At 41.4% G+C, this 25,109-nt stretch overlaps 1 protein-coding gene across 3 annotated transcripts in view; it reads left to right on the forward strand.

Annotated features, from left to right (window-relative positions):
* ADAMTSL1 (ADAMTS like 1) overlaps nucleotides 1–25,109 on the forward strand; it is a 913,450-nt gene that overhangs the window by 721,655 nt on the left and 166,686 nt on the right. For all 3 annotated transcript variants that reach the window (XM_044271585.1, XM_044271577.1, XM_044271588.1), the window contains one exon: nucleotides 2,485–2,611. In XM_044271585.1, coding sequence (XP_044127520.1) covers nucleotides 2,485–2,611 — 127 coding nt within the window. The remainder of the gene's footprint in view (nucleotides 1–2,484; nucleotides 2,612–25,109) is intronic.

Here is a 25,109-nt window from a genome sequence, read left to right on the forward strand (position 1 = left end):
TATTTTAGATGAAAGGTAAAGGGCATCCGTGTGGGTGTATGAGAGAGATTGTATAAATTAATTTGTTTAATTCACTTAAACCTCCCCTATTGAGTTATATAGCTGAATGGAAAAGAAGCACAGCATGAGGGTTTGGTAAAATGTGTCAAGGCCACCTGCAGAATCACAAACACCTGTAAAATATGTTGTTGCTCTATTTCCTATGGTGTTTTTCAATATCCTGTCTGCAAAATCAGTTCCTGGTATAGTAATTCTGACACTTAATCCTCATAATGACTGCATGCTATACTGACTGACAAATAATTATGGCTGTCTGGATATCTACGTTGTGGTAGGCATCTGAGCAAGAAGGAAATCTCTCAACTTGTTATTATATAAATTTCTCTGTGCAACAGGTTAGAAAGTCACAGACATCTCTTGACATTTTTTGTTAAGTCCATATGTGCAGTGTTTTAATTTTTACATATTTTTATATATGTTACATTGCTTCCAGGTTTTAACATAGTATGTAGGTAAACAGTACTTTTTACTTTTGGTATCTAACTTACATGTTCCATATTGTCCTCATGTGTCATAGTTACATTTTCTAGCATTGCGTTTGAGAAAACTTGTAGTAAAAATTAGAAATTTTTTATGAAATTAATGACCATGCTCATGGAGAATTGGCACTGGTTATGTAATGTCATTGAAGTGCTCAGAGAAAATCATTTTTACCTAGATCAACTATATACTATACAGTGAATCAATAGTTAAAGCAAAAGCCAAAGCTATTATGATGTATTTGTCTATATCTTCCTATCGCCACTCTCTGCTATTACATTTACAGAAATGGCCATCACTTTTGAAAAGTGCCAATATGAATGGGTGGGGTTAATCGGGTGGGGCCAGGGCCAACATTGTTCTGACATATTTATTATAAGAATAATCTTTATTTATATTGCACCAACATATTCAGCAGCGCTTTACAATCTGAGGGTTCATGCACAAACAAAATCATACATTACATAGCAACAAACAAGTCAACGATTACAACAAGAGGTATGAGGGCTCTACACACAAGAGCTTACAATCTATGAGGAGCTAGGGACCACATAAAAGGTAAAAAGTGTTTGTTTTTTTACATGGTCCAACCATCGTAACACAATAGGGTAGTACATATAAAGCTGCATTAGCCATCCACCGGACGATATTTGTAGTGCTACTGAGTGTGTGGGGGTTGGTGGATAGTTTTTGATGATGGATCAGGTTCTGAAGAATGATATTGAAGGAGGAGTGAATGAAGAAGGGTTACCATAGATTAGGGGATGTGATAGTTCACCCTAAAAAGATGTGTGCCTAAAACTGTGGATGTTATGAACTAACCTAATTGGGGTAGGGAATTCCAGAGAACTGGTGCAGCTCAAGAGAATTCTTAGAGATGGGAATGGGAAGCTCAGACTATGGTGCATGTTAGTCTTAAATAAATTGCATAATGTAGAGCATGGTTAGGATGGTAGACAGACATGAGGGAGGAAGTGTTAGGGGTTGCAGCATTATACATAGCTTTGTGGATGAGAGTCAGAAGTTTAAATTGAATCCTATACTGTACGGGCAACCAGTGCAATGACCGGCATAGCTTGGAGACATCGGAGTAACGGTTAGAGATATAGATGAGCCTGAGTGCTGCATTCATGATAGATTGGAGAGAGGAGAGTTTATAGGGAGAGACCAATTAATAAAGAGTTACAATAATGGAGTTCAGAATGGACCAGGACAACAGGGAGGGTTTCTTCTTGTTTCCATAGTAAGAAAAGGGCAGATTCTAGAGATGTTTTTGAGGTGTAGAGCAGGTGACATGAGTGGGTAAGTGATTGACCGACACACTGAGATGAAAATATCAAACTTAGGTAGGTTAGTAGATGAAGAAAACACAAGTAGTTCCGTTTTTGAAAAATTCAGTAGATTAAATGTTAAGCTAAAAATGCAGAAAGTGACACAGATCTATGCCCATGCATTTCATTTTCTGGCTTGATGCATTGTACTCTACAACACTTCAGTTTAAGACTGGAAACACCAGTGTTAAAAATCTCCCTCATAGTCTTTAGTACCAATATACAATCCCTAGTAGCCATTTTAGGTACCTCTAGTGCTCTGACTGTTATAACTACATTCATTGACCGCGTCGAATGCACAGATGTGTGTTTTATGCATCACTCTTGCATTTTCTCTCCTACTGTGTGCTTCATTCATATACAGTAATATGTCCCCAGAAGCCAATGAACAGTTACCTGCAGTCTCCTATTAAATTGACTATGTATTTTTATTTGATCTGGAAAGACCATTTAATAGATGTACAACTCTTGAAGCAGTGCTCTATAGAGACATTCCCGTTGGGTCAAGCAAGCTACTTGGTTTGTGCCATGTTCTCCAGGTCTCCAGTGGCAATCGTTTAAAGGATCATAAAGCAAAATGCTCACTGACATTAATACATGTCTTTTTTGGCAGATTGTTGGTTGTGACCACCAGCTGGGAAGCACTGCAAAAGAGGACAACTGTGGAGTTTGCAATGGAGAAGGGTCAACATGCCGTTTGGTTCGGGGCCAGTACAAATCACAGGTCTCTGCAAATAAATGTAAGTGAATATTTTTAAACTCTTTGATTTATTACAAAAAGACCAGGGCTACATGGCTGTGACCTATAAAAGAGGTCACACAAATAAAGTGCATGACCACCAAAACAGTCCATGTCAATGAACCTACAGCATTTTCTGTACTAGTGTTTTCCTATTATATAATAAACAGTTTGTAGTAGCTTTTAGTGACGTTCAGTTTGGAGCACCATTGCGTTGCACACACTATTCTTTCAATCTACCTGCTGGGCGTATAATTATAGGGTAAGATGGCTACAGGGTTAGAAAAGGTTGGGCTCCTTGAGATTGGTGAACAAGGTTTGCACCTTTTGTTTGCATATTAGGTGTTAGTAAGAGCGCAAGTAACCCAAGATATGTGCATAGTGCGGTTCTCTAGGTAACAACATCCTATCAATATAGGCTGGAGAGTGAAGATAGCTTGTTATTTGCATTGCACACATTTCATTGCTTATTAGTGATCACAAAAACCTTTAACAAATGACCCAAACTGCAACAGTGTAACTGCTTCCCCACTTTTAAGTGTCTTGGGGAGACTTTTGACAATTTGTACTGTTGTGTTTTATCCATTAAGATATAAGGTGCGGTAGAAACCCATCTGGCTGTAATTGCATTCAGGTATAGCTTATGGTTTGCTGAAGTGTGACTCGGGAAATCTCTAACAATCTAAGGTGTGTTTAGCCACAAATATTTGTCCTAGAAATCTTTCCAAGAAATCAGATTCTATTATGGACCCCACATCTGTTTGTTCTCCTACAAACACTGCTTAGGTGTCAAAACACAAGAAATTCTTTACTGTTATAATGTATTTAACTTTTAGGAGGAGAATAGCATGCTAGAGTTTTCAAAAATATCAAAAACAGTAATTCTACAAGGAAAAGTACTTGCTTTTCTAATATTTAGGTACTAAAAATTCGAACAGTGATGTATTTTTTAGTCTACTAAAGATAAGTTATTTCTCAGATTCTCCATGAGACACTACAGGGTAACAATTCTCTGGCTAGTATTGTCTATATATTACATATAGTATTACATATACACCAATCAACTATAATATTAAAACCATCTGGCTAACATTCTGTACTGTGCACCTATTGAGACCCATGTGCAGCATACTGCTGCCACCAGTAACAGTTTCAACACTTTGTGCTACAGTAAGGGCACACTATTTATCATGTTTTAGTGCGGTTTTGTGCAGTTTTATGTGGTTTTTGGTCAAGATTTCATGTGTTTTTTCTCGAGATCATAAAAAATCTTGGACAAGTCTTGCAGTACTAAAATAAAGTGATGTTCTCTGTGGTGCTGGTCCGGTTTTCCTGCCACTGCTTGCTTACAAATTGCAGCGAGGACACGGGTATACAGCCCTTGACCACTGATGTGCACAATGATGATCAGCTGTACATTCTCCATAATTTGAACCTCTCACTCCCATCCTCAACACTTTTATCGAACTGCACCTACTCTCTGGAATGCTCTGCCCCGGACAATCAGGTCAATTCCCAACTTCTCTACCTTCTAACGTGCATCTTTTGATGTTCCCTAAACTGACTCTTCGCCTATTACCCCCCTCCCTCAACTCTTATTCTTCAAAATTTAACTCCATCTTCTGACAGTAATCCCCACACCCAAAGCACTAGCTCAACTTTACCTTTTGTGTCACCCCCACTTCCTCATAGATTGTAAGCTCTTGCGAGCAGGGCCCTCACTCCTAGTGTAGCAGTTGTATTTTAGCCTGTAATTTTGTGATGTCTTTTGCTTTGTACATGAACCCTCTGAATTGTACAGGTGAAACTCGAAAAATTTGAATATCGTGCAAAGTTCATTTATTTCAGTAATGCAACTTAAAAGGTGAAGCTAACATATGAGACTCATTACATGCAAAGCGAGATATTTCAAGCCTTTATTTGGTATAATTTGGATGATTATGGCTTACAGCTTATGGAACCCTAAAGTCACAATTTTGAGGTACCCTTTGTTCTGCGGGTATGGATTAATTAGCTGACTACAGTGTGACACTTTGAGCCTAGAATATTGAACCTTTTCACAATATTCTAATTTTAAGCTGCATTAATGCAATTCCTTGTAATTGCCATTACTGATATAAATGGACTTTTGCACAATATTCTAATTTTTCGAGTTTCACCTGTAAAGTGCTGCAGAATATGGTGGCGCTATATAAATGAAGATTATTATTAGCTGAACAGAATGTCATCACTACAGCCAATCACCGTCTTGAGCTTCAGGCTGTTGAGAACCGTGACTGGCTGCAGTTGTCACCACGTCCCATATACCAGCACATACCTGCTTCAGTTTGTAATCAGGCAGCGGCAGGAGGACTGGACTAGCGCCGTATATTGAAAGGAGTGAGTGTAAAATGATTTTTTTATTATAGGCTATAGTCGGGGCTTGTTGGAATTTTTACTTATCTAAGACAACACCTTTAACCGCCTGACATAATAAAATAAATATAGTATTGGCACACAACTCAAGGGACTTTTAACACCCAAGTACATTTTAACCCCCCTTAGTGACACAACTCATTTTAGCTTTAAAAAGCAGCACTCAGCCGAATCAACCCTATTATACCAGTCCTACTGCCTGGTAAGATTGCTCCTGCTGATTAAAATAATGGCAGTCTTGCGGAAATCGGTTGTGACGTTCCTGAGACAAAAGAGTTTTATTCTTTATGCAACTGAAGACTTCAGTGCCCAAAGGGGCACGGCCTAGCCCCTCAGTGCCCATCAGCACCTCAGCTTTACAGTGCTCGCCATGCCCGTCATGTAATAGAGGCCCTCATTTGCATTAAGACTACAAATCTTTTTTGTTGGGGATCCTGAAGCCGATCAACTGTATCAGCAGTATGCCTGGTGCAATGGGGTTGATCCTGCTGACAGGTGCCATTTAAGGACTAGCAGCATTTATCCCCCTCTGTTTTTCAGTGCTCATAACTTTTTACATTTTTTCTTCACGTTAGCTGTTTGTATTAAACCCTTCCCGACCAGCGGCATACTAGTTCGGCGCTGGCCAGGTCTTTAAAGCAGACACTCATGTACGCAACCGGCAATTATGCCGACCGCGGACATTTAACACTTCAGATACCTTGGTAAAACCTTACCATGGCATCTGAGTGTGTGTAGTACTGGAAGAGTTTTGCACCATTCTTGTTATTTTTTTAACTCTTGTATATTTTAAAAAAATGCAGCCAAAAATGATGCATAGGTGTTATTGTATAGGCTCTTATGAGGTAGTAAATAACCACAAGGAAAAATCCCTACATTTATTTTAGTGCTTGACCATCATTTGCAGCTACAGTCAGTGAACAAATATGTATTTTATAAATGTCAGTAATCTTTTTCATAGACATATATAAAAAAAGAAATATATATTACATATTACTCTCTAGTGATAATTGTTATTGATATTACTGTATCATATAACGGGTATTGGTAGATAAATGGTCTGCGTATTTTACGATAAAGATCTGATGGACAGTATAGGGACAGTGTAAAATGGAAACATTGCTGATATTTGTGGGCATGTACAGTTACACACAGAGAAATTATCTTTGTATCCTGCAGCCTTTTAGACTTCCCCAAACTTCTCTACACTGGCTGAGATCACTAACCTTTAATATCTCAGGCTACAATTGCGCTGACTAAGCTTTAAACTTGAGCTATCTAAGCTTTAAAACAGGACCCGGATTGCCTAACTCCATAAATTCAGTCTTTCGCTTGTGAATGTGAGCTGCAAGTTTATGCAGTTGTCATTGGGACCTGTTTGTGACAGATGTTTTTGGGCTGTATGGCCCTGCAGTCCTTGTCTTGTTTTAAAACTTAGAATGTCAGCTCTAGCTCAGTTATAGTCTAAGAAAGATCTTTCATGGATGGAGATGTTTGTTTTCTTTTTATATGTCCTGCTAATTGATCATCTAAATATAAAGAATAAGGACCTCAGCACGACTGCTTTCTAAGGGTAAAAGGGAGAGAATTTATTATACATACATTTAGTGAAAAGTACTTAGCACATATAAAAACATCTATGACATGTATCCACCCAACCTAGGTTGAGGCCTTTTTCCGCTTTCTTCTGGGGTGTGAACAATGTGCTGATATGTGTGCGATATATACCCAAAATATACACATTAAATTTCCGTTTGTACAAATACTGAAAACATAGGCTAAGACCCTCATCATTTATACATTAATAAATCAGAAGACATATTTCATGTTCACTTCAGGGGATTCATTGTAATCATAGCGCACCTGTGGCAATAATTTTAACCTCGCATTAATAAAACAATAATAGCATAAATTACCTTATTTTCATAATGTATAATTCCTGCTTGAAACGCAGAATACCCAGATGTCAGTACAGTATTTGAAACCCAAATCTATGTCTCCATCTACTTCCTCAAACGCTATTGCATGTGTCAGTTGCTGAAAAGAGGTATTAGGTCACATGACCATAACCACCAATAGCAATGGCAGAAAATGAAGCACCAGGAATTACAAAAGAATTACACTTCCACATTATAGAGGACAAAAATATGTTTTGTGAACACAGACCTAAAGACAAAGTGATATAGTAGAACTCCAAAATATAATTGTGATAGTAGTAGAAACAGGACATGTATAACATCTTTTGTATATATTTTGTAGACACTAAACCATAAAATAAATGGACTAAAATAACACAGGAATACTAATTCTTCAAGTTACGCTTCATTAACATTTTAATTAAAAACCCAAGGGGCAGGGGTTTGTATTGGAGCCTTCTGTTCTACTCATCTTACTTTTTAAATCTTCCCCAGCCACCAACCTGTCACTACCTTAATGCCCCAAAATTTCATGGGGATTTTTATTATGCTTTGATTTGATTTGTAGACACTATGAGGCAGATTTACTGTCTAAAAGTAAGAAAGTGCAAACGTAGACAGACAGTCCTAAACTGCTCCAGTTCTATCACGGTGGCTGATGCTAGATGATAAATATGTTGTATCTTTAGACTGTGTAAGTTTATGCCACCTAGAAGTTGTTTTACTCCAAAAATACGCCATCATTGTTGCACATTGTTTGGTGCACAGAGGTAGATTTAAGCTACAACCCCTTGCATGTAAAGCCAAGTGCCCTTTCTTCTAAGCCATGCCTTTGTCAAACGAGGCATACAAAGTTTAGAAAAGTGTCTAAAGCACTTGATAGTGTATCTGCCCCACGGGGCTCCTTACCAGTTCTAGTATTTCTGGACTGTTGACGCACTGTAGTCTATGTACTCCCTCTGTATAATAAGCCACAGGGACACCCCATAGCATATATGACATATTATAGCATACTGTAGTGTGACATATAACATACTGAATAATATTATATGCCATATCACCAGCGCTAGGTGATTCCCTACCTTCTTGCATGCTTGCACAATTATAAAAACCTTTAATGAAATGATCCCCTGTTGACTTTTCCCTATGTAACTACTAGTTATAATGGGGGTCATTTACCATCAGCGCTATGCCAGTTTCTGAGCCTTTTCATGAATGAGGTGCTTTCTCCACCAGGGCTTTTACTTGCACTTTGGTCCTTGCTTTTTTATCTAGATGATCAATTGGCAAGATGGTCTTAGCATGTGGAAGAGTGAGCACTTCACCCTGATGCATGACTAACAAATGGATGCATTCAGAGTGTAGAAGACGCTAAAATGGAATATTTGGGAATTGCGGAGAATGTTAGATTAACCTCGCTGTGGATATTGAAGATCAAAGGAGCAGCTAAATGACTGGACTTGCGCATTTCATCTATCCACATAGTGTGAATAGTGCCGATGACTCCTGTTGTAGTTTTTACTCTTGATATTAAGTTCAGCTATGGGTTTTTACATGTAATTTGTTTTACCTGGGATTGTGGACTATCCCTTTTCTCTGTATAGTTCTAATTGTCTGTTTGAGTTGATGCTAGTGCATTTTTTGTATTTGTATCTCATGAGTTAGCCATGCTCGACAAGTGCTGATATTTCACCTACTCTTGTATTATTTGAGCCACAGTGCTGGTAACAGCAGGGAAGGAAGACCAGGCAGTGGTAGACATCAACAAAGCCTGAGAATTGCAAGGCAAGAAGTGGGGATGTAATATGTGCATGCATTTCCCAGGACTCTTGGTAATGGCAGGGCCTGCTTCTCTTTTTATCTGCAATTGTATAGAATTCTTTGAAAGTGTAAATATTTGCGGGATGCGATTGTGACTATACTGTGTGCCAGTTTCATGCTTCACTTGCTCACAAACAGCCAGTCCAGCCTGATTGAAGGACGTTCAGAAAATGTTTTTCAGCCCTGCGTAGTGCTCAAGCCACATGAACCTTTCTAGTCCCTTCAGCTTCTTTTGTTTCCATTCGCTACTTCTTTTCTTTACCTCGTAAGTGGAACTACAAAGAAACTTAAATCACGCTTCAAACGGCGAATTGCTGAATATCAGCAATTCATTTATTTTAGAATTAGGACTGTAATGGCAATTTCCAAAAATAAATATTTTTTTTTAGACAAACACAGTGATTAAATCCAATCAGTTAATTATCTTAGTATCCTAAATGTTAAAACAACTGTTGTATATAAGGTGCACTGAGATTTTACCCCCTTTCTACTTATTTATGTAAGATTTTGGTTTGGTTTTCCATATTTCTATAGGAATTGTCAATTTCAGGGTCAACAATAGCAGTCAGTTGTAACAGGCAGTGGTGTAGACCTACTGTACCAACTAATTGGTTTGACTTTGGGTGGCAGTCCTCCTTTTACCTGATCTTCGCTGCAGGCTGCTAACTATGGAGATAGTCCCTTTGTAGTTGGTGGCTGACCCACAGGGGTAAAAGAAAATGGTGCAAAGCATCAAGAGGTTGGGCAATACTTATAGTCCAGTAGCAGGACAATTTCAGGGCGGGCAGCTTACAAACAATCTGAGAAACAAGTCCAAGGTCAGGGCAGGCCGCAATTAAGCAATACGAGAAACAGGCTAAGGTCAGGTTTCAGTCTGAAGTTCGGTACATGAGTAGGCAGACAAAAAATAACACTTTTACAACTCAGGCACCTTCCCACTGAGGAGGATGCCTAAAATACATAGGGATAACCAGCCATTGGCTGGGGAAGGATTTGGACGAGCCCACTCTGGCTCTTTAAAAGACCCAGTGTGAGTGTGTGCGTGCCTACAGAAGTAGACCTAAAGTGCTATAGATCAGATGTTGTGGCCATGGCCTTCAGAGGACACGGTGGCCAGAGCCACCAGAGCTGCAGGGAGAGGACAGGGGGCAGACAGCGGTTATAGCTCCTGTGCCCACAGAAAAGCACAGGACAGCGTTGAGCACGGGATGCCAGCACAACATCGGTACAGCATGGAGATCTGCAAGCTAGTTTAGAATGCTGTGAGTGCGCTAGGCCATTGCTGTTAAATCATCTACATTACACATGCTTGGTGGCGATTTGTGAAAAATGCTTAGTTAGGCATATTATCACCAGTGCTGGATTTCCTTACCCTATTAGAACTTTACTGGTGGAATTTACCACTGGTGGAAACTAAAGCAGCTTTTTTCAGCCTCAGGGAGATCAAGCTTCTTTACCTGTCTGACTCTAACCCTGTAAAAACGCATTAAACACAAGCAGAATGTCATCACTCACAGACTGTCACTGTGATGGACTGACATATTTGAAAAGAACGACTTAAAGGGGTTGTCTCACTTCAGCAAATGGCATTGATCATGTAGAGAAAATTAATACAAGGCCCTCACAAATGTATTGCGATTGGCCATATTGCTTCCTTTGCTGGTTTGATTAATTTCTCTATCGCATTATACACTGCTCGTTTCCAGGGGTTACGTCTTCAGCTGGAGCGCAGATATGGGGTGGACAGCACGAGAACTGCTGGGCATGTGCACTCGCACCAGAGAGGCTGACACTTTTTTATATAGTAAGCAAGCCTGGCCACTGCTTGCAGGGTGGTCGTAACCTCTGGATACAAGCAGTGTATAATGTGATGGAAAAATGAATCCAGCCAGCAAAGTAGGCAATATGGACAATCACAATACATTAGTAAGTGCCTTGTATTAAAGTAGAACTCCTACAAAAAAATGTATTCTCTGACCTGCTAGAAAGGTACATGGTGTCATCTGTAGTGAATATAATCTTCTCATCAGTGACTGTATTTGTGAGCTATCCCCTCCCTTCTGCTTCTCGGCTGTGTCATGTGACCAGCAATCAGACTTTGTGAGCTATCCCCTCCCTTATACTTCTCAGCTGTGTCATGTGACCAGCAATCAGACTTTGTGAGCTATCCCCTCCCTTCTACTTCTCAGCTGTGTCATGTGACCAACTTTCTGATCTCCAACTGACACAGGACAGGAAGTCAGTTACTTCTCTATTCATTCCTATGAGACTGAGAGTGAAGCTTCCATAGGAATACATAGAGAAACTGAATTTCTGTCCACACATAAGATGGTGTGTCATTTGGAAAGTCAGATTGCTGGTCCCATGACACAGATGAGAAGCCGAAGGAAGGAATAACTCATAAATACAGTCACTGGTAAGAAAATGACATTCTCTACAGAATACATCACGTACCTTTCTAACAGGTCAGAGTATAATATTTTTCTTTAAACTTTCTCTACATGATAAATGCCATTGGCTGAAGTGAGACTCCTTTAATACCTCTCTAATAGAGAAGTCAAACCCTACCTAGGACAAGCAGGTTACAGAATTGCCGGTCATGCTGCAGTATGATTGGCTAATACAACATATGTAGCAATGGAGGAGGGAGGAAGGCCTGTCTAGAGATGAACAGCAGATGGGGTGGAAAATAGTCAAGTTTATCAGGGAAGGAGCTGTAGGCATCAGAGCTCTACAGACCACTATTACTAACTTTACCCATCCATGAAAGATAAAAATGGTGCACTTCTCAGAAATAAGGAAAGCAGGATAGGTAGGTCTTTTGGCTGCTTGTACATTTCTTCTGTAGCTTGAAATATTTATTGAAATACATTATATTAGAAATGCAACTTTTAATTTAAACCTCAGCAGAAACATGAGGTAGTGAAAGGGTTTAACGTAAACCGTATTACCAGCATACCGAGGCCACAGTAAAATTTTAGTGAGCCTATTATTTCTCTATATGTCCATATCCAACCCTGAATTTTAATTATAAGGGTCAAATTCATTGTTCACAGCTGTCCAGACAGACTTGGATCAGATCTCCCACTCTCACACCTTCAGTATGTTAGGGTAAGGGTCCATTCACATGTCCGCATAATGGGTCCGCATCAGTTCCGCAATTTTGTGGAACGGGTGCAGACCCATTCATTTTCAATGGGGCCGCAAAAGATGCGGACAGCACACTGTGTGCTGTCCTCATCCGCACTTCTGTTCCGTGGCCCTGCAACAAAAAAAAAAGAACATGTCCTATTCTTGTCCACAGCCAGGTATTTCTATCATAGTGCCAGCCATGTGCGGTCCATAAAATGCAGAACGCACATGGCCGGTGTCCGTGTTCTGCGGATCCGCAATTTGCAGACCGCAAAACAGTTGCGGGAGTGTGAATGGACCCTAAAATCTGTGAACCCAGCTGATTTTAGGAGGTTGTTCGTTTTACTAGCTGCATTTTATAGTCAATTTCAAAGAAATGCACGTGCAATGGAATCTGGCATGTGTTTTTGGAGTGTTACACAATTTTGAGGGAGATATGACAACAACCATACGTAGCCCTTATATATACTTATACACCTTTAAATGATTGAAGGGAAATTATGTATATGCTGTAGATGTAATTTTTCTTAAAGGGATATTGCCATCTTAGATTCCTATTTCATATGGAACGTGCCATACCACTCTAATCTGTGGGGTTTACTCTCTGGGACTTCTACCAATCCAAAAAAAAGAAGAGGTGGAGGTCCCTTAACCACTTCAGCCCCGCTAGGTGAAACCCCCTTCATGACCAGGCCACTTTTTACACTTCGGCACTACACTACTTTCACCGTTTATCGCTCGGTCATGCAACTTACCACCCAAATGAATTTTACCTCCTTTTCTTCTCACTAATGGAGCTTTCATTTGGTGGTATTTTATTGCTGCTGACATTTTTACTTTTTTTGTTATTAATCAAAATGTAACGATTTTTTTGCAAAAAAATGACATTTTTCACTTTCAGCTGTGAAATTTTGCAAAAAAAACGACATCCATATATAAATTTTTCGCTAAATTTATAGTTCTACATGTCTTTGATAAAAAAAAAAATGTTTGGGCAAAAAAAAAATGGTTTGGGTAAAAGTTATAGCATTTACAAACTATGGTACAAAAATGTGAATTTCCGCTTTTTGAAACGGCTCTGATTTTCTGAGCACCTGTCATGTTTCCTGAGGTTCTACAATGCCCAAACAGTAGAAAAACCCCACAAATGACCCCATTTCGGAAAGTAGACACCCTAAGGTATTCGCTGATGGGCATAGTGAGTTCATAGAACTTTTTATTTTTTGTCACAAGTTAGCGGAAAATGATGATGATTTTTTTTTTTTTTTTTTTTTCTTACAAAGTCTCATATTCCACTAACTTGCGACAAAAAATAAAAAATTCTAGGAACTCACCATGCCCCTCACAGAATACCTTGGGGTGTCTTCTTTCCAAAATGGGGTCACTTGTGGCGTAGTTATACTGCCCTGGCAATTTAGGGGCCCAAATGTGTGAGAAGAACTTTGCAATCAAAATGTGTAAGAAATGACCGGTGAAATCTGAAAGGTGCACTTTGGAATATGCGCCCCTTTGCCCACCTTGGCAGCAAAAAAGTGTCACACATGTGGTATCGCCGTACTCAGGAGAAGTTGGGGAATGTGTTTTGGGGTGTCATTTTACATATACCCATGCTGGGTGAGAGAAATATCTTGGCAAAAGACAACTTTTCCCATTTTTTTATACAAAGTTGGCATTTGACCAAGATATTTTTCTCACCCAGCATGGGTATATGTAAAATGACACCCCAAAACACATTGCCCAACTTCTCCTGAGTACGGCGATAGCAGATGTGTCACACTTTTTTGCTGCCAAGGTGGGCAAAGGGGCACATATTCCAAAGTGCACCTTTCGGATTTTGCAGGGCATTTTTTACACATTTTGATTGCAAAGTTCTTCTCACACATTTGGGCCCCTAAATTGCCAGGGCAGTATAACTACGCCACAAGTGACCCCATTTTGGAAAGAAGACACCCTAAGGTATTCCGTGAGGGGCACTGCGAGTTCCTAGAATTTTTTATTTTTTGTCACAAGTTAGCGGAAAATGATGATTTTTTTTTTTTTCTCTTTTTTCCTTACAAAGTCTCATATTCCACTAACTTGCGACAAAAAATAAAAAATTCTAGGAACTCGCCATGCCCCTCACGGAATACCATGGGGTGTCTTCTTTCCAAAATGGGGTCACTTGTGGCGTAGTTATACTGCCCTGGCAATTTAGGGGCCCAAATGTGTGAGAAGTACTTTGCAATCAAAATCTGTAAAAAATGACCGGTGAAATCCGAAAGGTGCACTTTGGAATATGTGCCCCTTTGCCCACCTTGGCATCAAAAAAGTGTCACACATCTGGTATCGCCGTACTCAGGAGAAGTTGGGGAATGTGTTTTGGGCTGTCATTTTACATATACCCATGCTGGGTGAGAGAAATATCTTGGCAAAAGACAACTTTTCCAATTTTTTTATACAAAGTTGGCATTTGACCAAGATATTTTTCTCACCCAGCATGGGTATATGTAAAATGACACCCCAAAACACATTGCCCAACTTCTCCTGAGTACGGCGATACCAGATGTGTCACACTTTTTTGCTGCCAAGGTGGGCAAAGGGGCACATATTCCAAAGTGCACCTTTCGGATTTTGCAGGGCATTTTTACACATTTTGATTGCAAAGTTCTTCTCACACATTTGGGCCCCTAAATTGCCAGGGCAGTATAACTACGCCACAAGTGACCCCATTTTGGAAAGAAGACACCCCAAGGTATTCCGTGAGGGGCACTGCGAGTTCCTAGAATTTTTTATTTTTTGTCGCAAGTTAGTGGAATATGAGACTTTGTAAGGAAAAAAGAAAAAAAAAAGAAAAATCATCATTTTCCGCTAAATTGTGACAAAAAATAAAAAATTCTAGGAACTCGCCGTGCCCCCCACGGAATACCTTGGGGTGTCTTCTTTCCAAAATGGGGTCACTTGTGGCGTAGTTATACTGCCCTGGCAATTTAGGGGCCCAAATGTGTAAGAAGTACCTTGAAATCAAAATGTGTAAAAAATGGCCTGCGAAATCTGAAAGGTGCCCCTTTGCCCACCTTGGCTGCAAAAAAGTGTCACACATGTGGTATCGCCGTACTCAGGAGAAGTTGGGGAATGTGTTTTGGGGGGTCATTTTACATATACCCATGCTGGGTGAGAGAAATATCTTGGCAAAAGACAACTTTTCCCATTTTTTTTATACAAAGTTGGCATTTGACCAAGATACTTTTCTCACCCAGCATGGGTATATGTAAAATGACACCCCAAAACACATTCCCCAACTTCTCCTGAGTACGGCGATACCAGATGTGTGACACTTTTTTGCAGCCTAGATGCGCAAAGGGGCCAAAATTCCTTTTAGGAGGGCATTTTTAGACATTTGGATCCCAGACTTCTTCTCACACTTTCGGGCCCCTAAATTGCCAGGGCAGTATAAATACCCCACATGTGACCCCACTTTGGAAAGAAGACACCCCGAGGTATTCAATGAGGGGCCTGGCGAGTTCCTAGAATTTTTTTTTTTTTTGCATAAGTTAGCGGATATTGATTTTTTTTGTTTTTTTTCTCACAAAGTCTCACTTTCCGCTAACTTAGGACAAAAATTTCAATCTTTCATGGACTCAATATGCCCCTCACGGAATACCTTGGGGTGTCTTCTTTCCGAAATGGGGTCACATGTGGGGTATTTATACTGCCCTGGCTTTTTAGGGGCCCTAAAGCGTGAGAAGTCTGGAATATAAATGTCTAAAAATGTTTACGCATTTGGATTCCGTGAGGGATATGGTGCGTCCATGTGAGATTTTATTTTTTGACACAAGTTAGTGGAATATGAGACTTTGTAAGAAAAAACGAAAACAAAAACAAACAAAAAATTTCCGCTAACTTGTGCCAAAAAAAATGGCTGAATGGAGCCTTACCAGGGGGGGAGTGATCAATGACAGGGGGGTGATCAATGACAGGGGGGTGATCACCCATATAGACTCCCTGATCACCCCCTGTCATTGATCACCCCCCCCTGTAAGGCTCCATTCAGACATCCGCATGATTTTTTTTACGGATCCATGGATACATGGATCGGATCCACAAAACGCATGCGGACGTCTGAATGGAGCCTTACAGGGGGGTTATCAATGACAGGGGGTGATCAGGGTAATCACCCCCCTGTCACTGATCACCCCCCCTGTAAGGCTCCATTCAGACGTCCGCATGATTTTTACGGATCCATGGATACATGGATCGGATCCACAGAACGCATGCGGACGTCTGAATGGAGCCTTACAGGGGGGTTATCAATGACAGGGGGTGATCAGGGTAATCAGGGTGATCACCCCCCTGTCACTGATCACCCCCCCTGTAAGGCTCCATTCAGACATCCGCATGATTTTTTACGGATCCATGGATACATGGATCGGATCCACAAAACGCATGCGGACGTCTGAATGGAGCCTTACAGGGGGGTTATCAATGACAGGGGGTGATCAGGGTAATCAGGGTGATCACCCCCCTGTCACTGATCACCCCCCTGTAAGGCTCCATTCAGACATCCGCATGATTTTTTACGGATCCATGGATACATGGATCGGATCCACAGAACGCATGCGGACGTCTGAATGGAGCCTTACAGGGGGGTTATCAATGACAGGGGGTGATCAGGGTAATCAGGGTGATCACCCCCCTGTCACTGATCACCCCCCCTGTAAGGCTCCATTCAGACATCCGCATGATTTTTTACGGATCCATGGATACATGGATCGGATCCACAGAACGCATGCGGACGTCTGAATGGAGCCTTACAGGGGGGTTATCAATGACAGGGGGTGATCAGGGTAATCAGGGTGATCACCCCCCTGTCACTGATCACCCCCCCTGTAAGGCTCCATTCAGACATCCGCATGATTTTTTACGGATCCATGGATACATGGATCGGATCCACAAAACGCATGCGGACGTCTGAATGGAGCCTTACAGGGGGGTTATCAATGACAGGGGGTGATCAGGGTAATCAGGGTGATCACCCCCCTGTCACTGATCACCCCCCCCTGTAAGGCTCCATTCAGACATCCGCATGATTTTTTACGGATCCATGGATACATGGATCGGATCCACAGAACGCATGCGGACGTCTGAATGGAGCCTTACAGGGGGGTTATCAATGACAGGGGGTGATCAGGGTAATCAGGGTGATCACCCCCCTGTCACTGATCACCCCCCTGTAAGGCTCCATTCAGACATCCGCATGATTTTTTACGGATCCATGGATACATGGATCGGATCCACAGAACGCATGCGGACGTCTGAATGGAGCCTTACAGGGGGGTTATCAATGACAGGGGGTGATCAGGGTAATCAGGGTGATCACCCCCCTGTCACTGATCACCCCCCCTGTAAGGCTCCATTCAGACATCCGCATGATTTTTTACGGATCCATGGATACATGGATCGGATCCACAGAACGCATGCGGACGTCTGAATGGAGCCTTACAGGGGGGTTATCAATGACAGGGGGTGATCAGGGTAATCAGGGTGATCACCCCCCTGTCACTGATCACCCCCCCTGTAAGGCTCCATTCAGACGTCCGCATGATTTTTACGGATCCATGGATCGGATCCGTAAAAATCATGCGGACGTCTGAATGGAGCCTGACAGGGGGGTGATCAATGACAGGGGGTGATCAGGGAGTGTATATGGGTGATCACCCCCCTGTAAGGCTCCATTCAGACGTCCGCATGATTTTTACGGATCCATGGATACATGGATCGGATCCGTAAAAATCATGCGGACGTCTGAATGGAGCCTGACAGGGCGGTGATCAATGACAGGGGGTGATCAGGGAGTGTATATGGGTGATCACCCGCCTGTCATTGATCACCCCCCTGTAAGGCTCCATTCAGACGTCCGCATGATTTTTACGGATCCATGGATACATGGATCGGATCCGTAAAAATCATGCGGACGTCTGAACGGAGCCTGACAGGGGGGTGATCAATGACAGGGGGGTGATCAATGACAGGGCGGTGATCAATGACAGGGGGGTGATCAGGGAGTTTATATGGGGTGATCAGGGGTTTATAAGGGGTTAATAAGTGACCGGGGGGGGGGGGGGGGGTGTAGTGTAGTGTGGTGTTTGGTGGGACTGTACTGACCTACCTGAGTCCTCTGGTGGTCGATCCTAACAAAAGGGACCACCAGAGGACCAGGTAGGAGGTATATTAGACGCTGTTATGAAAACAGCGTCTAATATACCTGTTAGGGGTTAAAAAATTCGGATCTCCAGCCTGCCAGCGAGCGATCGCCGCTGGCAGGCTGGAGATCCACTCGCTTACCTTCCGTTCCTGTGAGCGCGCGCGCCTGTGTGCGCGCGTTCACAGGAAATCTCGCGTCTCGCGAGATGACGCGCCGATGCGTCCAGGAGGAGAAAAGCAACCACCTTCCGGACGCATCGGCGCGTTAGGCGGTCCGGAGGTGGTTAAAGGGAACCTGTCACCTGGATTTTGGGTATAGAGCTGAGGTCATGGGTTGCTAGATGGCCGCTAGCACATCTGCAATACCCAGTCCCCATAGCTCTGTGTGCTTTTATTGTGTAAAAAAAACTATTTTATACATATGCAAATTAACCTGAGATGAGTCAGAGCTTGAAAATATGACTCTTCTCTGGTCACACAAGTAAGATATGACTCTTTTATGTTAATTTGCATATGTATCAAATCGTTTTTTTTAAAACAATAAAAGCACACAGAGCTATGGGGATTGGGTATTGTGGATGTGCTAGCAGCCATCTAGCAACCCATGTCCTCAGCTCTATACCCAAAATCCAGGTGACAGGTTCCCTTTAAGCATGTAAATCTGCAGAGTGGGACTTCTGGTGACCCGTTTTACAAGGAACTTCTACACTACCTTATTAAAGTAAATGGAGTTATGCTGTAGTTCTGTTACATTTTCAGATGGTTCCCTGGTTGGTGGTGGGATAAATACCAATATAGTAATCCAAATTGCCCTATGGCAAATAGTATCCCTTATCCGTTACACTGTGTTATTCTGTGTTAATAGGGGATAACTCCACATAACCGGATTTCCCTTTAACTAGAAAGTGCTCTCTGCATTCAACTGCTCCACTGTACTCTGAATGACAGCTCCAGTCAGCTTGTGAGGCTTGTGAAGCAAGTCAATGTAGAGGGAAGACCACTTTACAGTGAAGACCCACGTTGGGTACTTGCTGGAACAGAATCTGGCAGAATGACATTTTTAATTCATACTACTCCTGGTGATCAAAGTTCCACATAATGTTTGTATTGCTCTCCGCAGCCCCTATCTAGTGCTGTCAGCAGTTTAGCGTGGTTAAAAAGTAAGCTCTTCAGGCAGGGTCCTCTCCCCCTCTGTACCAGTCTGTTAATAGTTTCTTGTGTACGGCGCCATGGAATTAATGGCACTTTCAAATAAATAATAATATTATAATAAATCAAAGGTATTTGTGATATAGAGTGGTTCTCTGATATTTAAAACAGGGATGCAAAAGTGCCTCAGATAGTAACTTAATACTGATTCTCCTCCATTCCATTGGCATTTATTCACTGTCACTTCCAACGCCAATCCTTTTTAACAGAGCTGTGTCACAACTTGGCATCCATAGCCAATCGCTCAATCAGAGCTGTGTATAATCACTAAGACAACAGGTCATGATACAGCTTTCAGGAAGCCTCTGGGGACTGAGGAGACTGGTGGTAGGAGAATAGAGAAGAATTGGTAAGATTAGATACATTAGAAAGTTTATTATTTTTGTATAGTAGGCTCTTCAAAAAAAATGTTTCTATATATTACAAAAGTCCTTTAATTGCCCAGACCTCAGATCATTGTGCATTGTGAATAGTACGACAGTGGGATAGGTTTTTGAATTAACACATCACTGAGAATCTTTGCCAGGAAGACATATATATTCTTGAAGAAAGTCTGTTTAAATACACCAAAGCATATCATTCATCATTGTACGTAATTCAAACAAAGTGGTTAAATGTTAAGCATCTTACGACTTTTGTGATATTCAGTTTGCTAAGGCATTCCTCAGCAATCAACATTCAGATTCCAAACTTGTAATGGCTATTGTAAACTATTTTAATACCCCAAGTATAAACATGGGTTACATATAAATGGTACATGATAGTAAGTGCTTTTCGTTAATTATTTTAAAATAAACACTGGTCTCAGAAATGTATTCCAATCACACCATAAAATGACAGGCTTACTGAATGGTTTAGCACTTTGGGGCGGTACAGCAGTTGTTCAGTATGTAGTCTCCTGTAGTTCAGTATGGCCTCCAGCTCACCAAGTTGGGGAAGACAGAAAAAAATTTAAAATAAAGATTGTTATGGTAGTAATCAATGTAAATATCAACTGCGGGACGGTTTGCACCAGTTTTTGAAGCTCATGCACATGACTGTAGTTCTGTAACTTGGAACCCGTAGGCTTCTACAGTATGCACCTCCTTATGCTTCCAGTTTTATTCAGAGACATGCAGTAGTTTTATATGAATCCAACAGGAAAAACAATTGCAGCACGCTCCATCAAATGGCATATATATAAAGACAAATGTTCCATGGTAGCTTTGGACCGTTCTGTAGCATGCATGCTTGTTATATTGGAAAGGAATATTTTATAGCTTTTGCTATATTGAGCAGAATTCCATCAAGGTTGAAAGGTTTATAATGTCACTTAGAAACATAGAAACATAGAATATGTCGGCAGATAAGAACCATTTGGCCCATCTAGTCTGCCCAATATACTGAATACTATGAATAGTCCCTGGTCCTATCTTATATGAAGGATGGCCTTATGCCTATCCCATGCATGCTTAAACTCCTCCACTGTATTTGCAGCTACCACTTTTGCAGGAAGGCTATTCCATGCATCCACTACTCTATCAGTAAAGTAATACTTCCTGATTATTACTTTTAAACCTTTGCCCCTCTAATTTAAAACTATGTCCTCTTGTAGCAGTTTTTCTTCTTTTAAATATTCTCTCCTCTTTTACCTTGTTGATTCCCTTTATGTATTTAAAAGTTTCTATCATATCCCCTCTGTCTCTTCTTTCTTCCAAGCTATACATATTAAGGTCCTTTAATCTTTCCTGGTAAGTTTTATCCTGCAATCCATGTACTAGTTTAGTAGCTCTTCTCAGAACTCTCTCCAAAGTATCAATATCCTTCTGGAGATATGGTCTCTAGTACTGCGCACAATACTCCAAGTGAGGTCTCACCAGTGTTCTGTACAGCGGCATAAGCACTTCACTCTTTCTACTGCTTATACCTCTCCCTATACATCCAAGCATTCTGCTAGCATTTCCTGCTGCTCTATGACATTGTCTACCTACCTTTAAGTCTTCTGAAATAATTACCCCTAAATCCCTTTCCTCAGATACTGAGGTTAGGACTGTATCACTGATTTTATATTCTGCTCTTGGGTTTTTACGCCCCAGGTGCATTATCTTGCACTTATCAACATTAAATTTTAGTTGACAGAGTTCTGACCATTCTTCTAGTTTTCCTAAGTCCTTTTCCATTTGGGGTATTCCTCCAGGAACATCAACCCTGTTACATATCTTTGTGTCATCAGCAAAAAGACACACCTTACCAGGTGTGTTAGTTAACATGTTCTGTCAATTGATTAAGATAAGATAATATGTGGGACAATGAAATCCCAAACTATTGGTCAACCAGTGTTCTTATTTATGGGGTTAAAGGAGTATTTTGTCACATAATGTTACGGCATATCACTAGTATATGCCATCTGACCTCTGGGACACCTGCTGATCTTAAAGGGAACCTGTCACTGGGATTTTGGGTATAGAACTGAGGACATGGGTTGCTAGATGGCCGCTAGCACATCCGCAATACTCGGTCCCTATAGCTCTGTGTGCTTTTATTGTGTAAAAAAAAACGATTTAATACATATGCAAATTAACCTGAGACGAGTCCTGTCCTGGAGATGAGTCAGGGACAGGACTCATCTCAGGTTAATTTGCATATGTATCAAATATTTTTTTTTACACAATGAAAGCACACAGAGCTATGGGGACTGGATATTGCGGATGTGCTAGCGGCCATCTAGCAACCCATGTCCTCAGCTCTATACACCAAATCCCGGTGACAGGTTCCCTTTAAGGACAGAGGACAGATGTGAACCTAAGTTAATTACTATGTTTTGTTTTTTATCAGATATGCTCATGTCGATGATTACCTCATGTACATCATCCCCATGCTTTTTTCAGTTTGGAGTCTCTTAAGTAATTTTCACCATGTAAACAGATCACTCTGGTTCGTTTCCCTGCTGTACATAGCTCTTCCTGTTCCTGTATCCAACCAAACCCATGATGCACTTCTCCTTCCTCTGCCATAGCTCCAGCACCGCTGCTAACAGTACCCAGGTCATTTATAGCTCCTCCCTAGATACAAAGCCACTCCCCTATCACTGCTCCTGTATGGACACAAGATCACAGGAAATAAGAAAGAGCTGCATGGACAAGGTCATGTGACCACAGCCCAGACCAGAAGATAAGGGCAATAAAGGTAAAAGAAACCCATTACAAAATTACAGCTACCCTCATAAATGATTAAAGGATGGTGATGTCAACCAGAAAACCCCTTTTAAGGCCGTTCTGCAGTTCCCTGCAGAGGATGTGACCGGAACCATTACTGTGCAGGGGAAAACCTTTAGAGGGGCTGCAGCACTAAAGTATCACCATGGATCTAAGGGGGACCCGGCAGTCAAATCCTTACTGATCACCAAATGATGGCATATCCTGACAAAGTAACAGAAGGGAAATCACTATAGGAGTTAAGGACATCATCAAACAAGCTCATGTGCGAAGTGGTTTCCCCCCTCAAAAAAAACGATGTGACTGGAATATCATTCTTGTCAGCAATGCTTTATTAATTTTTCTTACAATCGTCCCCTCCAGTCCTGTACCTCAGTAACACATTTAGCCCATGTACTAATTTCCAATGAATCATAGTGAAGGAAAGCTTATAAATAATCTTTCAATAACGTTCTATAAATGTATTGTACTCTTATTTTGACACTTTTTTTTGTCTAATTACATGTCATAAAATAATTTATCTGAAAGTCAATAGGTGGGGATGGAATGAGGTTGCTGACCACCGGCAACAGTGCCGAGCTTATGAGAAAGTATATACAAATGCTTGCGAAATCCGTACACACATGAATAGACTCTTTTCTTGTGGAATGCTGACATGTTTTGGACTGGATCCCGCAGATAAGATCATTTTTTATTAAATAAATATAGCATTATTGTTATTCTATTGGACGGAAGATCCTTTTATTTATTTCTCTTTTTGTGCTTCAGTTGATCCAACACCGGAAGAAATAAACAAGCCTCTTGTTTTTCCCATTGCAGCTAATATAAACCTTGTGAACAGTTATTTGTACGTTCCTCTAATTTAAGACAAATGCCGGAGCCTGAAAGCTTGAAGTGCAAAGGGGAAAATATTCTGTTAGGAAAAGAGCATAATGCAAATACATTTAAGGCAGAAGAAATGATGAGATCCTTGTGTATAAAATCATGTAGAGTATAAAACTATATCTTAAAAACATTAAAAAAAAATATTTTATGATATTTTTGACCTTTTACCGCCAGTTGTATTTTGTCAATTGTCAGTGTATTTTCCCTAAAGGAGCTTTCCCGGATTACTATGGTTTTTAATAGATATTGTGACACAGTGAAGGGTATGGTCTGGGAGGACAGATATTTTCCTCCCGGTGTGTGCTGCTGGGCTGATTTGCAGCCAGGGCGGGTCAAACACTGGACTGGATTTTAAGTGCCGTTCCGGATTTTGACAACACCCAGCTGTCCTTGAAAGACAGTTGGGCTTAGCAGCAAAGAGTCTCTGTTTTGGGATCTGAGGCATGGTGCCGTGCTAGAGGGCTGAGAGCAGCATGCGGTGAAACAGGCCCCCTAAAGGCTGTTGTGGGCCGCTGGGGATAAAACGGCCAACAAGGTGATATTAGTTCTGTGGACTTTGCATTGTGTGAACAAGCACCAAGACTGTACAGAGTCGTTTTTCTTTTGCCTTATGTGAATAAACACTGAAGTTTTTGCTTTACAATATTGTTTTGGCCTCTGTACTGCGTCCACTTACCCTGCCTACCAGAGCAAATACCCACAATATGCTCATGTAGTTTCTTACCTTATTTACATCTTCACCAAGCTTTTTTTGTTTTTCAATTTGGAATATCCTGACCTGTTTTCACCATATAAAGAAATCACACTGGCTTGGTTACATGTAGCACTTCCTATTGCTGTATCAAACCAAACCGATGATGCACTTCTCCTTTCTTTACCACAGCTCTAGCACCGCCCCTAACAACACCCAGCTAGTTTATAGCTCCTCCCACCCAGCTAGTTACAAAGACACTCCCCTATTACTGCCCCTAACACCCAGCTAGTTAATAGCTCCTCCCACCAGCTAGTTACATAGACACTCCCCTATCACTGCCCCTTACACCACCCAGCTAGTTTATAGCTCCTCCCACCAGCTAGTTACATAGACACTCCCCTATCACTGCCCCTTACACCACCCAGCTAGTTTATAGCTCCTCCCACCAGCTAGTTACATAGATACTCCCCTATCACTGCCCCTAATAACACGCAGCTAGTTTATAGCTTCTCCCACCATATAGTTACATAGACACTCCAATATCACTGCCTCTAACACCATCCAGGTAGTTTATAGCTCCTCCCACCAGCTAGTTACATAGACACTCCCCTATCACTGCCCCCAACACCCAGCTAGTTTATAGCTCCTCCTACCAACTAGTTACATAGACACTCCCCTATCACTGCCCCTAACACCCAGCTAGTTTATAGCTCCTCCCACCAGCTAGTTACACAGACACTCCCCTATCACTGCCCCTAACACCACCCAGCTAGTTTATAGCTCCTCCCACCAGCTAGTTACATAGACACTCTCCTATCACTGCCCCTAACACCACCCAGCTAGTTTATAGCCCCTCCCACCAGCTAGTTACACAGACACTCCCCTATCACTGCCCCTAACACCACCCAGCTAGTTTATAGCCCCTCCCACCAGCTAGTTACATAGACACTCCCCTATCACTGCCCCTAAGACCACCCAGCTAGTTTATAGCTCCTCCCACCAGCTAGTTACATAGACACTCCCCTATCACTGCCCCTAAGACCACCCAGCTAG

The sequence above is a fragment of the Bufo gargarizans genome, chromosome 1, assembly GCF_014858855.1.
Source record: "Bufo gargarizans isolate SCDJY-AF-19 chromosome 1, ASM1485885v1, whole genome shotgun sequence".
Classification (NCBI taxonomy): domain Eukaryota; kingdom Metazoa; phylum Chordata; class Amphibia; order Anura; family Bufonidae; genus Bufo; species Bufo gargarizans.